Genomic DNA, 17,235 nt, shown 5'->3' with positions numbered 1-17,235 from the left:
ACCATGTTCACTCCATGTACTGTAACTCCATACCATGTTCACTCCATGTACTGTAACTCCATACCATGTTCACTCCATATACTGTAACTCCATACCATGTTCACTCCATGTACTGTAACTCCATACCATGTTCACTCCATGTACTGTAACTCCATACCATGTTCACTCCATGTACTGTAACTCCATACCATGTTCACTCCATATACTGTTAACTCCATACCATGTTCACTCCATATACTGTAACTCCATACCATGTTCACTCCATGTACTGTAACTCCATACCATGTTCACTCCATATACTGTAACTCCATACCATGTTCACTCCATATACTGTTAACTCCATACCATGTTCACTCCATGTACTGTAACTCCATACCATGTTCACTCCATGTACTGTAACTCCATACCATGTTCACTCCATATACTGTAACTCCATACCATGTTCACTCCATGTACTGTAACTTCATACCATGTTCACTCAATGTACTGTTAACTCCATACCATGTTCACTCCATGTACTGTAACTCCATACCATGTTCACTCCATGTACTGTTAACTCCATACCATGTTCACTCCATGTACTGTTAACTCCATACCATGTTCACTCCATGTACTGTAACTCCATACCATGTTCACTCCATGTACTGTAACTCCATACCATGTTCACTCCATGTACTGTTAACTCCATACCATGTTCACTCCATATACTGTAACTCCATACCATGATCACTCCATGTACTGTTAACTCCATACCATGTTCACTCCATGTACTGTAACTCCATACCATGTTCACTCCATATACTGTAACTCCATACCATGATCACTCCATGTACTGTTAACTCCATACCATGTTCACTCCATATACTGTAACTCCATACCATGTTCACTCCATGTACTGTAACTCCATACTAACTCCATGTACTGTAACTCCATACCATGTTCACTCCATGTACTGTAACTCCATACCATGTTCACTCCATGTACTGTAACTCCATACCATGTTCACTCCATATACTGTAACTCCATACCATGTTCACTCCATATACTGTAACTCCATACCATGTTCACTCCATGTACTGTAACTCCATACCATGTTCACTCCATGTACTGTTAACTCCATACCATGTTCACTCCATGTACTGTAACTCCATACCATGTTCACTCCATGTACTGTTAACTCCATACCATGTTCACTCCATATACTGTAACTCCATACCATGTTCACTCCATATACTGTAACTCCATACCATGTTCACTCCATGTACTGTAACTCCATACCATGTTCACTCCATGTACTGTAACTCCATACCATGTTCACTCCATGTACTGTAACTCCATACCATGTTCACTCCATGTACTGTAACTCCATACCATGTTCACTCCATATACTGTAACTCCATACCATCTTCACTCCATGTACTGTAACTCCATACCATGTTCACTCCATGTACTGTAACTCCATACAATGTTCACTCCATGTACTGTAACTCCATACCATGTTCACTCCATATACTGTAACTCCATACCATGTTCACTCCATGTACTGTAACTCCATACCATGTTCACTCCATGTACTGTTAACTCCATACCATGTTCACTCCATGTACTGTTAACTCCATACCATGTTCACTCCATGTACTGTAACTCCATACCATGTTCACTCCATGTACTGTAACTCCATACCATGTTCACTCCATGTACTGTAACTCCATACCATGTTCACTCCATATACTGTAACTCCATACCATGTTCACTCCATGTACTGTAACTCCATACCATGTTCACTCCATATACTGTAACTCCATACCATGTTCACTCCATGTACTGTTAACTCCATACCATGTTCACTCCATATACTGTTAACTCCATACCATGTTCACTCCATGTACTGTAACTCCATACCATGTTCACTCCATGTACTGTAACTCCATACCATGTTCACTCCATATACTGTAACTCCATACCATGTTCACTCCATGTACTGTAACTCCATACCATGTTCACTCCATATACTGTAACTCCATACCATGTTCACTCCATATACTGTAACTCCATACCATGTTCACTCCATATACTGTAACTCCATACCATGTTCACTCCATATACTGTAACTCCATACCATGTTCACTCCATGTACTGTAACTCCATACCATGTTCACTCCATATACTGTAACTCCATACCATGTTCACTCCATGTACTGTTAACTCCATACCATGTTCACTCCATGCACTGTAACTCCATACCATGTTCACTCCATATACTGTAACTCCATACCATGTTCACTCCATGTACTGTAACTCCATACTAACTCCATGTACTGTAACTCCATACCATGTTCACTCCATGTACTGTAACTCCATACCATGTTCACTCCATGTACTGTAACTCCATACCATGTTCACTCCATGTACTGTTAACTCCATACCATGTTCACTCCATGTACTGTAACTCCATACTAACTCCATGTACTGTAACTCCATACCATGTTCACTCCATGTACTGTAACTCCATACCATGTTCACTCCATGTACTGTTAACTCCATACCATGTTCACTCCATGTACTGTAACTCCATACTAACTCCATGTACTGTAACTCCATACCATGTTCACTCCATGTACTGTAACTCCATACCATGTTCACTCCATGTACTGTTAACTCCATACCATGTTCACTCCATGTACTGTAACTCCATACTAACTCCATGTACTGTAACTCCATACCATGTTCACTCCATGTACTGTTAACTCCATACCATGTTCACTCCATATACTGTAACTCCATACCATGTTCACTCCATATACTGTAACTCCATACCATGTTCACTCCATGTACTGTAACTCCATACCATGTTCACTCCATGTACTGTAACTCCATACCATGTTCACTCCATGTACTGTAACTCCATACCATGTTCACTCCATGTACTGTAACTCCATACCATGTTCACTCCATATACTGTAACTCCATACCATGTTCACTCCATGTACTGTAACTCCATACCATGTTCACTCCATGTACTGTAACTCCATACCATGTTCACTCCATGTACTGTTAACTCCATACCATGTTCACTCCATGTACTGTAACTTCATACCATGTTCACTCCATGTACTGTAACTCCATACCATGTTCACTCCATATACTGTAACTCCATACCATGTTCACTCCATGTACTGTTAACTCCATACCATGTTCACTCCATATACTGTTAACTCCATACCATGTTCACTCCATGTACTGTAACTCCATACCATGTTCACTCCATGTACTGTAACTCCATACCATGTTCACTCCATGCACTGTAACTCCATACCATGTTCACTCCATGTACTGTTAACTCCATACCATGTTCACTCCATGTACTGTAACTCCATACCATGTTCACTCCATATACTGTAACTCCATACCATGTTCACTCCATGCACTGTAACTCCATACCATGTTCACTCCATGTACTGTAACTCCATACCATGTTCACTCCATATACTGTAACTCCATACCATGTTCACTCCATATACTGTAACTCCATACCATGTTCACTCCATATACTGTAACTCCATACCATGTTCACTCCATATACTGTAACTCCATACCATGTTCACTCCATGTACTGTAACTCCATACCATGTTCACTCCATATACTGTAACTCCATACCATGTTCACTCCATGTACTGTTAACTCCATACCATGTTCACTCCATATACTGTAACTCCATACCATGTTCACTCCATGTACTGTTAACTCCATACCATGTTTACTCCATATACTGTAACTCCATACCATGTTCACTCCATGTACTGTTAACTCCATACCATGTTCACTCCATATACTGTAACTCCATACCATGTTCACTCCATGTACTGTAACTCCATACCATGTTCACTCCATGTACTGTAACTCCATACCATGTTCACTCCATATACTGTAACTCCATACCATGTTCACTCCATATACTGTTAACTCCATACCATGTTCACTCCATGTACTGTAACTCCATACCATGTTCACTCCATGTACTGTAACTCCATACCATGTTCACTCCATATACTGTAACTCCATACCATGTTCACTCCATGTACTGTAACTTCATACCATGTTCACTCCATATACTGTTAACTCCATACCATGTTCACTCCATATACTGTAACTCCATACCATGTTCACTCAATGTACTGTTAACTCCATACCATGTTCACTCCATATACTGTAACTCCATACCATGTTCACTCAATGTACTGTTAACTCCATACCATGTTCACTCCATGTACTGTAACTCCATACCATGTTCACTCCATGTACTGTTAACTCCATACCATGTTCACTCCATATACTGTAACTCCATACCATGTTCACTCCATGTACTGTAACTCCATACCATGTTCACTCCATGTACTGTTAACTCCATACCATGTTCACTCCATGTACTGTTAACTCCATACCATGTTCACTCCATGTACTGTAACTCCATACCATGTAACTCCATACCATGTTCACTCCATGTACTGTTAACTCCATACCATGTTCACTCCATATACTGTAACTCCATACCATGATCACTCCATGTACTGTTAACTCCATACCATGTTCACTCCATGTACTGTAACTCCATACCATGTTCACTCCATATACTGTAACTCCATACCATGATCACTCCATGTACTGTTAACTCCATACCATGTTCACTCCATATACTGTAACTCCATACCATGTTCACTCCATGTACTGTAACTCCATACTAACTCCATGTACTGTAACTCCATACCATGTTCACTCCATGTACTGTAACTCCATACCATGTTCACTCCATGTACTGTAACTCCATACCATGTTCACTCCATATACTGTAACTCCATACCATGTTCACTCCATGTACTGTTAACTCCATACCATGTTCACTCCATATACTGTAACTCCATACCATGTTCACTCCATGTACTGTAACTCCATACCATGTTCACTCCATGTACTGTTAACTCCATACCATGTTCACTCCATGTACTGTAACTCCATACCATGTTCACTCCATGTACTGTTAACTCCATACCATGTTCACTCCATATACTGTAACTCCATACCATGTTCACTCCATATACTGTAACTCCATACCATGTTCACTCCATATACTGTAACTCCATACCATGTTCACTCCATGTACTGTAACTCCATACCATGTTCACTCCATGTACTGTAACTCCATACCATGTTCACTCCATGTACTGTAACTCCATACCATGTTCACTCCATGTACTGTTAACTCCATACCATGTTCACTCCATGTACTGTAACTCCATACCATGTTCACTCCATATACTGTAACTCCATACCATCTTCACTCCATGTACTGTAACTCCATACCATGTTCACTCCATGTACTGTAACTCCATACCATGTTCACTCCATATACTGTAACTCCATACCATGTTCACTCCATGTACTGTAACTCCATACCATGTTCACTCCATGTACTGTAACTCCATACCATGTTCACTCCATGTACTGTAACTCCATACCATGTTCACTCCATGTACTGTAACTCCATACCATGTTCACTCCATGTACTGTAACTCCATACCATGTTCACTCCATATACTGTAACTCCATACCATGTTCACTCCATGTACTGTTAACTCCATACCATGTTCACTCCATGTACTGTTACTCCATACCATGTTCACTCCATATACTGTAACTCCATACCATGTTCACTCCATGTACTGTTACTCCATACCATGTTCACTCCATGTACTGTAACTCCATACCATGTTCACTCCATATACTGTAACTCCATACCATGTTCACTCCATATACTGTAACTCCATACCATGTTCACTCCATATACTGTAACTCCATACCATGTTCACTCCATATACTGTAACTCCATACCATGTTCACTCCATATACTGTAACTCCATACCATGTTCACTCCATATACTGTAACTCCATACCATGTTCACTCCATATACTGTAACTCCATACCATGTTCACTCCATGTACTGTAACTCCATACCATGTTCACTCCATGTACTGTAACTCCATACCATGTTCACTCCATGTACTGTAACTCCATACCATGTTCACTCCATGCACTGTAACTCCATACCATGTTCACTCCATGTACTGTAACTCCATACCATGTTCACTCCATGTACTGTTAACTCCATACCATGTTCACTCCATATACTGTAACTCCATACCATGTTCACTCCATATACTGTAACTCCATACCATGTTCACTCCATGTACTGTTAACTCCATACCATGTTCACTCCATGTACTGTAACTCCATACCATGTTCACTCCATATACTGTAACTCCATACCATGTTCACTCCATATACTGTAACTCCATACCATGTTCACTCCATGTACTGTTAACTCCATACCATGTTCACTCCATGTACTGTAACTCCATACCATGTTCACTCCATGTACTGTAACTCCATACCATGTTCACTCCATGTACTGTTAACTCCATACCATGTTCACTCCATATACTGTAACTCCATACCATGTTCACTCCATGTACTGTAACTCCATACCATGTTCACTCCATGTACTGTAACTCCATACCATGTTCACTCCATATACTGTAACTCCATACCATGTTCACTCCATGTACTGTAACTCCATACCATGTTCACTCCATGTACTGTAACTCCATACCATGTTCACTCCATATACTGTAACTCCATACCATGTTCACTCCATGCACTGTAACTCCATACCATGTTCACTCCATGTACTGTAACTCCATACCATGTTCACTCCATGTACTGTAACTCCATACCATGTTCACTCCATGTACTGTTAACTCCAACCATGTTCACTCCATGTACTGTTACTCCATACCATGTTCACTCCATATACTGTAACTCCATACCATGTTCACTCCATGTACTGTAACTCCATACCATGTTCACTCCATGTACTGTAACTCCATACCATGTTCACTCCATGTACTGTTAACTCCATACCATGTTCACTCCATGTACTGTTAACTCCATACCATGTTCACTCCATATACTGTAACTCCATACCATGTTCACTCCATGTACTGTAACTCCATACCATGTTCACTCCATGTACTGTAACTCCATACCATGTTCACTCCATGTACTGTAACTCCATACCATGTTCACTCCATATACTGTAACTCCATACCATGTTCACTCCATATACTGTAACTCCATACCATGTTCACTCCATGTACTGTAACTCCATACCATGTTCACTCCATGTACTGTAACTCCATACCATGTTCACTCCATGTACTGTAACTCCATACCATGTTCACTCCATGTACTGTAACTCCATACCATGTTCACTCCATGTACTGTAACTCCATACCATGTTCACTCCATATACTGTAACTCCATACCATGTTCACTCCATATACTGTTAACTCCATACCATGTTCACTCCATGTACTGTTAACCAGGGTTGGGAGGGTTACTTTTAAAAAGGAATCCCCTACAGTTACAAGTTACTTGCTAAAAAATGTAGTCAGTAACGTAATCCCGATTACTCCATTTAAAAAGTAACTAAAAGTTACTTTCAGTTACTTTTGGATTACTTTGTAAAGTAAAATTCAATTTAATTAGATAATACAAGTTTTACCATTGATAGACAAGAATGTTGAGCCTATGAAATTAAGATAAGGACAACTGAAATATGGTTAAGGTCATTTAATTGTTAAGAATTTGACCTCTCTGAACACTTACATTACTGTAGAGTCATTGTGTCAACTTATAACAGATCATAAGAAAAATCCATCCATCTTTTTTTTTTTTTTTTTTTAGATATTTTTTTGCGGCTTACGCCTTTATTGATTTTTTAAGGGATAGAAAGTAGGCTGACAGGAAACGGGAGAGAGATGGGGGATGACATGCGGTAAAGGCCGTGTCGGGTCCGGGAGTCGAACCCGCGGCACACCGCGACTGGATCACCAGTCCGGTGCCCAGACCGTTACGCTACGGCCTGGGCCAGAAAAATCCATCTTGACCTACAGAACCATTTTGATTGTTTGATTGACAACAACCAACAACTTTGACAACCAACAACTCCATCCATGTGTGGTCAAAGTGGCAAATAAAAACTATTTTTGACATTCCTGGCGCTACCCATTATTTATCCCCAATCCAATATATCATATATGCTCTCCTATAGTATCTCTGCAGTGTTGCCTGGTCTGATTATTATAAGCCACATTGGGCTTATTTTTCTGAAGTTGCTTTAAATAATGGTAGAACGGTTGTGAGCTTGTAGATCGTCTATTTTCAAATAGCCAACATATATAAATATACACATTGTTTAATGGACGATATATATAGCTTTGAAGTGCTCGTGTGGCCTTTTATAGTCGCTTCTTTTGGGCTTGTTTTCATAGACCTGGTTGCTTTTTCTCTCACAAATTGGCAACACCGCCCTGACGCAGCATCAGCCTCCACTGTGAGGATTTTACACAGTCAGAGAGGTGCGCGCTGCGCTCAACTCCAATCCATTCCGTTTGGTGTTATAATAATTTATAACTTGTTCGTAAAATTTATGAGGGGAAGGGGAGAATGTAATCCTCATGTAACCCCCGTTACAACACCCCCGTTACTGTAATCCAGATTACACATTTTAAAATGTACTCTAAGACGTTACAGTTACGTTTTTTTTTTACTCTGATTACAGTAACGGATTACATGTAATCCGTTACTTCCCAACCCTGCTGTTAACTCCATAACATGTTCAAGCAACTGACCGACCACATTTCACATGATGGACATGCTACTCTTATGTCGGAGTAGGCCTATGACAAAATGGCCGCCATGTGGAAAAGCAATCAATGGTGTGAGTAGTTACAGACAGTAACACCTGGGCAAAATATAACAGAATTCACTTGGGAGTAGTACTGTAAAATCGTATAATGAAAGAGTGTACAGCGTTTAGAGATTCCAACAATTAATCAAATACAAATTACAGTAACCTACACGTTTCGAGATTGAAACTTGATGCCACGTGCCTCAACTGCTTTTACAGAACAACTTGGAGCTGGAGGGAGTGCCTCACTCACGACTGTCCGATTATTTGCATTTTGCAGCATCTGCAAATTCGGCGAGTAACATGTGTGGTCTGCTTAGTGCTTACACTTTGCAGGAATAGTACTGTGTTGTGTCACAACATTTAATGATATGTTTAAGCCTTGTTTAACGGAGTAAGACAGGGGAAGGCAAGGAAATCAGTGAAAGTAATGCATAATTCTAATGTGTCAGTACACACCTATATGCATATACCTGCTATCCAGCTATCACATACGCCATCTGAATTACACTGCATGTATAATTCTCGCTCTACAAAATTATGGAGGATGCTGAGCACATGAGATAAATAATAATTTACCCCACTGTTTTACAGCATGGAAAATGTGCGGTGTGACAAATAAAAGCTGTTTCTCTCTAAAAACATCCATATGTAGCAGAGTGGCGCTCAGCCTCAGCCTGATATAAGCCTAAAAGTCTAATATTCCCCCCGAGCCAGGCATAGGCCATAGCCTTTGGCTTAGTGGTTAAGCTGTTGGCTTTACAAGTGAGAGACCTGGGTCCGATACCCGGGTGTTACACATACACATATTTTGCCCAAAAGTGACAACGTATGTCTTTCTGTCTATGTGAAGTCATGCACGGTGCAGTTGCGTGGGGTTAGGGCAAGGGGCCAGTGAGGCACTCCAACGTTGAAGCGCTGGGCCCTAGTGGTAAGAGGAAGGACTGCAGGCGGACCCGTGGATTCATGACGAGGAAACCCCGTGCAGCTGGGCTTTAACATTGAGCGCTCGGTTGCACTTCCGTATTGGACCACTAAAATTTGGTGGTCCAATGCGGAAATGCGCCCCCAAAAAGGCGGAAATAGACGGTCCTTTCGGGTGCTTCAAAACGCCAATGAGCAACTTCCACTGACATGAATAGCGGAGGGGGCGGAGCTTCGCGCCAGATCAGTCTCTATCCTTTTAATACTCTATGGGTTAGGGTGGTGGTCCTTCCTACCTTCGCATGCAGTCCAGGGCCTGCGTGAACACCTGCGGGGCCATGCCGTGCTCGTGCTGCATGATGAGGCACTGCTCCAGGGTCACGGACATGGCCGTGCGGTCCTTGGCGCTCTTGCAGCTGGTGAAACGCACGCCGTTGAGCCGCCGGCAGATCTGACAGAGAGAGGGAGGGGGAGAGGAGAGGGACGTTTTGGTTTAGAATAGTGGTTCCTAAGCTTTTTTTAGCTGAAGACCCAAAAAAGAAATTAGACGGACCCAAACTAGTGAAAACAGCAGATCCACAAGCTCACACCGCGTTGCTTCGCGCCGCATTGTGAGCTTGTAGATTGGTTATTTTCACTACTTCTTTAATTAAATTTGTGAGTGCCGTGATTTTTTTCCACCCTAAAACATGATCATCAGGTATTATTATTATTATATAAGGAGGAAGAATTTGTTCAAAAAAAGTGTACAGTATTTGTTAAAATTATGGTTTTATATGTGGACATTTCCACCAGTTCATTAAGTATGCCTGGTTTGCCTGGTGGGTGGGGATTCACCTGAACTGAAGCCGTACCCACAGCTGATAATAATTTCTCAGGAAAAATATTCTTTCACAAAAATAAAAAGTAACTTCCCAAAATGAATATAACAAACTTACATTAATTGCATCAATTCAAGCACCCAGTCTGGACATTACAGGTCCTAACACTGTCCTATAGGGCAGAGCTTCACCTAGTCTGGACATTACAGGTCCTAACACTGTCCTATAGGGCAGAGCTTCACCCAGTCTGGACAATACAGGTCCTAACACTCTGTCCTATAGGGCAGAGCTTCACCCAGTCTGGACATTACAGGTCCTAACACTGTCCTATAGGGCAGAGCTTCACCTAGTCTGGACATTACAGGTCCTAACACTCTGTCCTATAGGGCAGAGCTTCACCTAGTCTGGACATTACAGGTCCTAACACTGTCCTATAGGGCAGAGCTTCACCCAGTCTGGACAATACAGGTCCTAACACTGTCCTATAGGGCAGAGCTTCACCTAGTCTGGACATTACAGGTCCTAACACTGTCCTATAGGGCAGAGCTTCACCCAGTCTGGACATTACAGGTCCTAACACTGTCCTATAGGGCAGAGCTTCACCCAGTCTGGACAATACAGGTCCTAACACTGTCCTATAGGGCAGAGCTTCACCCAGTCTGGACAATACAGGTCCTAACACTGTCCTATAGGGCAGAGCTTCACTTAGTCTGGACATTACAGGTCCTAACACTCTGTCCTATAGGGCAGAGCTTCACCTAGTCTGGACACTACAGGTCCTAACACTGTCCTATAGGGCAGAGCTTCACCTAGTCTGGACAATACAGGTCCTAACACTCTGTCCTATAGGGCAGAGCTTCACCTAGTCTGGACAATACAGGTCCTAACACTCTGTCCTATAGGGCAGAGTGTAGAGCGTAGCATACGGTAGCCGAAAGGCGAACTGACAAAAAAAAAAGAAGGAAAGAATTCAGAATATTCTTATCTCGCCCGGTATAATTGAGGATGCGCTAGGACGTCTGAAGACGTCCTACTGTATGTACGCGTCGATTGGGACCCCTATGACGTGTGGCAACGTCCTATGTACGCAATCGGTTAAACAAGACTACTCTTTCTATAGCTCAACCAAAGTGGCCGTGGCTCTACACACAACAGTACCTCGGCAGCCTGCCAGAGGATGTCCACATTCTTGTTCTTCCTGGCGTGCACGTTCTGTCCCAGGAACCTCAGCAGCTCCGGGAGACATGTCTGAGAGCGAGACCTGGGCAGACCTGGGCGACGGCGGAGGGGGATGTGGAGACGAGGGATTTAGAACAAATATATTGCTTTATGACAGTGGTTCCCAAACCTTTTCATGTCGAGGACCCCCAAATTGAAACTAATTAGCCCGCGGACCCCCATTTGACCCCCATAAGAGAAGTTTTTTAACGGCTCTAGCAGTGATTCTCAACCCGTTTTAATTTCAAGGACTCTCAGTTTATATTGTAAAATCAAAGTTAGTTTAGCTCTGAGAGCATACAGATGGAACCAAATGGACTCGTAAGGGTCCGTTTGGTTCCAAACAATTATTTGGCACTTTATTTGTTATTGGCAATTATTTGTCCCTGGAACTCCCTCAAGGACCCCTGGGGGTCCACGGACACCACTTTATAAAACATACGGTCAACAGCACTTAATGCAAACGCTTTGAAATGCAGCCTTTGTCGGCAGTAATGTCGTACTTACTAACTAGGTTAGGTTATGTACTTGACACTGTAAGTACTATCAGGTGGTACTTACAGTCCTCCGGTAGGACCTCTTTAAACTGCTCATAGTAAGAGTTCAGTCTGGCCAAACTCTCCAAGTTAATGATCTCCTGGAGGGACGTGTCTCCAAACCTGAAACACACGCACGCACACACACACACTTGAACAATGTATTCATGTCCACGCAAAGAGAGCATACAAGGACACAAATATCACAAATATTATCGGTGCAGTAAGGTTACATTCACAACACCATGGCATGTCTTCATGATACAATAAGTATATCATTCACTGCTCCATGGCTCCGGCCGAAATATATCTGGCGGCTTCCAATTATAGCAGAGACGGCACAACACTTTGCCAGCCCTAGTTGGCTGCTAAATATAAAAAACAAATAGTCTGCACCTACAGTATAACCTAGCTCTGAGATGGTATGTCTCAGAGCCGTTGGTATTTAACCCATTCTGACTGGACACCCATTTTGGTGTCAGCATCATGTTATGCTTTAGCTATTGAAAAATAGCAGATCTACAAGCTCATATCGCGCCACCGAGTGGCGCGATACGAGCTTGTAGGTCTGCTATTTTTGAAAAATCGAACAACGACTGACATTTTTAGAATCTGATCTCAGGTCAGAATGGGTTCATCAGACCAGCGTGTGTCCAGCGGAAACCTCGTATGAATCTGATCTCAGGTCAGAATGGGTTAATGACCTTGGTCAGAAAGGCTTCCTCTAGCCTAGGGTCAAATGTCCATCTCGAATACAGACACTTCTCTGGTCTCTTCATCAACCGCACACACGCCACGCACACACGCTCACTCCTTACTTCTCAGCCAGTGTCTGCTGCTCATTGATGCCCACGTTGAACAACACAGGCTGCACGCGCAGCAGCATGCCGTTCTGGATCTCCCGCGGCAACGCGTCAAACATGGTGCCCGGCAACGGGATGCGGACGTTGAAACCGTCCCGGTTGCCGGTGATGACCGGCAGCATGTCGGGGGCGGAGCTCCCGGTCGCCTGGGTGACCTTAATAAGGTGGACATGGTCAAATGGTTAAAAAAATATATCTCTCTCTCATTAGCAGGCAACAGTGCAGCACTCTCTCTCTCTCTCTCTGTGTCCGGCACAACAGCGCCCCTACTGGTACTAATAGTCATACTGGTGCTCATGAACACATAGGTGTATGAACCAACACATACTGTAGGTAGGTGAACACGGACATTGCTGTTCCTTGGAGTGGTTGCACCACTCAAAAACAACAACTGCAATCAAAAGTGGGTCCCCAAATTATTGGGGTAAGTATTTGCTACTCACCAAAATAAAGACGGTTGTAAGATATTGAAAGCCTACTTTATTTTGTGGGAACACTCAGAGCCCCCCCCCCCCCAACTCACGTCCAAAGTACACTTTTTGCCAGAAAAGAAAATATTTCACCGGAAGAATATTCTGTCCCCATGCACTAAGGCAGGGCTACTCAATCTTTGATGGCTCAGGGACCACTCAGCAAAATACCAAAAGTCCAAGGGCCGCAAGTCCAAATAATGTCGGTCCTATATTTTTGTCCGTGATTTTCTAACACATTATGAGTTGTCTAAAAATTTAGGAAACACACAGAAAACGGACAACATTTCCATCTAGGAAAGGCCAAACCTCATTGAAAAAAAATATTAAAATATAAGTCATTGGCTGATTGGCTTCAGTCAGTGGCTGACAAACACAACAGAGAATCATGAATATCTTCCAGTGACATTCATTCACACTTTTCTTTACTAATTACTGCCTACAAATTAAAACGAATAGTTTCATAAATCAGGTTTGATTTGGGCGACATCTGTTAAAGAGGAGGCAGGAGAGAGACGACATACATCGGGGATGGTAAACAGTAAACGCCACAACTACGTGACGAGAGAGAGAGAGAGAGAGAGAGAGAGAGGGAAGGAAGGGGCCAAGGGGGAGAGATAGAAGGAGAGGGAGAGAGTGAGAGATTTCTTACTTAATGTGACACTTAAGTCTGCATTTTCCCCACGCCTCCGACAGTCATGCATGCATGCATGGGTCTCGTCAATGAAAGCGTTGCGCTGTTTTTACTTGATAATTCCCATTGCACTTTCACAGATCCGAAACAAGCCAGGAGGATGTTCTTTGCACAAGCACAAAACATGCTGCTTTCTGTCGGCGCCCGTAACTTGTTTGCACTTCCTCGTGACGGTCGGTGTTGTTTACCGAACGCGAGCCGATATACAACTGCACAACGCGTCGTGGATACATGCTGCAGCAGTGCTTGTGGACTTGTAAATCGACAACAACAACACAGCCACTTTTTGTCAGCAGGAAGAACAAACAGCTCAGTAGCGCATGATCGCATCGTGTGGTTACAAACGCTAGAAATGACCTTTGTTCACTGAAAGCAGAACAAACATATTTTGTATTAGTATGACCATGACAGGCCGGTGGGCCGCACGGACATGTTGGACGGGCCGCATGCGGCCCACGGGCCGCGGGTTGAGTAGCGCTGCACTAAGGCTTTCAACTCCTCTAAACCATCTTTGTTTTGGTGAGTAGCAAAAGGGTATTTTTTATATTTTTACTAGTATAGACGAGAGGCTGCTCTACGGGGAGGTATAGAGACACGTCTCAGCCGGTGGCTGCAATCTCTCCTACCTTAAAGGTGACATTACGCAGGTCCATGATTCCCACGCTCATGTCCTCCAACATGGCCAGCTCCTCTCCTGCACACACACACATACACACACACACACACACACACACACACACGCAGTTCATCATCGCTGAATGAATATTTGAAAATGCGAAAATGATTGTCGTGGTTGAAAGGAGTGGCTGGCAATGCTTGACCAATGACCAGAGAGGTCTGCGATGCGTGTGCATGCACGCACGCACGTGTGTGTGTGTGTGTGTGTGCACAGAGATGGACACATGCTGACACAATATATACTACATAGCTGTGTCTAGCTGTCTGTGTGTGTGTGTGTGTGTGTGTGTGTGTGTGTACCGTAGGTGCTCAGCAGAGACTCAAACTGGGCCAGCAGACCGATGGTGTAGAGCTGGCGGAGGAAGCCGTCGTCACGGAGACAGTTCCTCAGTTTGATGATGAAGCCGCAGATAAGAGCTGTCAGCTGAAAACACGCATGCACGCACACACATGCACACACACACACATGCGCACACACACGCACGCACACACTTTATTCATCGTATCGCTGTTGTCGGGCAGAAACCTTATCTCCATATTCTAAGGTTTCGTGTTTTTGAGCAGTGCCCTAACCGCTCCAACTAACAGCTATGTGTGTCTGTCCGTCCGTCCCTATGTATGTACAGTATGTCCGTTTCAGCAGTGTGGCCGTTTGAACCCCCTATTTGGGACATGCACGCACGCACACACACACCCCTGCAGTAGCAATAAAAGTATAGTTGCACTGCTCAGTTCAGACAGGTCTGATTTTACTTACATTAACACAACCATTTTTTTCTACTCTGTCTGTGTCTCATAGGAGAGCTGTGGGCAGTTCAGACACCCGTCCACCAGTGACATCATCGATTTTTTTTTTTAAACAAGATTTGTTTCAAAATATATTTAGATTTTTATTATCGTGAGATAATGATGGCTTGAATTTTTGCATTGCAACTTTTGAGGGGAAAAAAGCCTGCCGTTTCTATTAGCTTGGATTCCCCATCGATGATGTCATTGCCCACATCCCTACTATGAGATACAGACTGAGTAGAACAAAATTGTGGTATTTTATCATGAACATTAGTGAGGACCTATTATAGGAAGTTAAAAAGTGGTGAAGTGGTCCTTTAGTAAATGTACTTCGCATCAGGTGACAGACACACACAGTACAGTACATATACTGTAAGATCATAAGATCATAATCCACCATAATATCTCAACATGTGATGTGTGAGAAAACAAATGTGTCCACAAAACCCCAAACCAACAATCTTTTATATTTAGACCTTCAGCACCGATGAACACTGATGGGATTATATAAGTGAATTGTGTTTCTGTGCAGCCCGGTGCCTGCCATGTGTGTGTGTGTGTGTGTGTGTGTGTGTGACTGTGTGTGTGTGTGTGTGTGTGTGTGTGTGTGCGCACGCGCGTGCGTGCGTGTGTGTGTGTACTGTAGGCAATGGGCATTACGTTTAGTTCGACTCTGTTCCACAGATCGATATTATGAAAATGCCGAACTACAAGCTAACAACGCCTTGCGTGCCTGCTGTTCTATACATTATCGCCAATTGAGGCTTTGCTGATATCCGAGATTAGGAGTTTTATGGAAAAATGATTCTAAAAATATTATTGCTAGTTTTACCACCATGCTCTAATCTTTAACCTATTTTGACCTGGGAACGATTCTACAAAATGTATTCTAAATCCTGACAGTTTTCTGAAAAACCTCATGTTTCTATGTCAGTCGTTCTCAAACATTGTCATGTCAAGAACCCCCAAGATTATACGTAATTGCCCGCCGACCCCCATCTCAAAATATGTTGTTCCAGGGCCACCCCAGAAGCAAAAAATTTAGTTAACAACGTTGGCTCTGAAAGAATATATATTCAAAGATTTGCACTACATTTTCACGGTTTTTCAAAAATAACAGACCTGCAAGCTCCTAGTGAGCTTGTAGATCTGCTATTTTTCAATAGCTAAAGTATAACATAATACTTAACCCATTCTGACCGGGCACCCATTTTGGTGTCGGCATCATGTTATGCTTTAGCTATTGAAAAATAGCAGATCTACAAGCTCATATCGCGCCACCGAGTGGCGCGATACGAGCTTGTAGGTCTGCTATTTTTGAAAAATCGAAGAACTGACATTTTTAGAATCTGATCTCAGGTCAGAATGAGTTAATCAGACCAGTGTGTGTCCAGTGGAAACCTCGTATGAATCTGATCTCAGGTCAGAATGGGT

At 42.8% G+C, this 17,235-nt stretch overlaps 1 protein-coding gene across 3 annotated transcripts in view; it reads right to left on the bottom strand.

Moving 5' to 3' along the window:
- Positions 1-17,235, bottom strand: part of LOC310854239 (inositol polyphosphate-4-phosphatase type I A-like) — a gene marked incomplete at its 3' end in the record, with an annotated part of 85,563 nt that overhangs the window by 21,162 nt on the left and 47,166 nt on the right. For all 3 annotated transcript variants that reach the window (XM_083758806.1, XM_083758807.1, XM_083758808.1), the window contains 6 exons: positions 15,313-15,436; positions 14,961-15,028; positions 13,126-13,325; positions 12,333-12,430; positions 11,712-11,824; positions 10,029-10,183 (listed from right to left, as the gene is read on the bottom strand). In XM_083758806.1, coding sequence (XP_083614932.1) covers positions 10,029-10,183; positions 11,712-11,824; positions 12,333-12,430; positions 13,126-13,325; positions 14,961-15,028; positions 15,313-15,436 — 758 coding nt within the window. The remainder of the gene's footprint in view (positions 1-10,028; positions 10,184-11,711; positions 11,825-12,332; positions 12,431-13,125; positions 13,326-14,960; positions 15,029-15,312; positions 15,437-17,235) is intronic.

The sequence above is a fragment of the Protomyctophum parallelum genome (genome assembly GCF_964188405.1).
Source record: "Protomyctophum parallelum genome assembly, chromosome: 23".
NCBI classification, from domain to species: domain Eukaryota; kingdom Metazoa; phylum Chordata; class Actinopteri; order Myctophiformes; family Myctophidae; genus Protomyctophum; species Protomyctophum parallelum.
The sequence above is the reverse complement of the archived record's forward strand: the minus strand, read 5'-3'. Positions and strand labels throughout refer to the sequence as shown.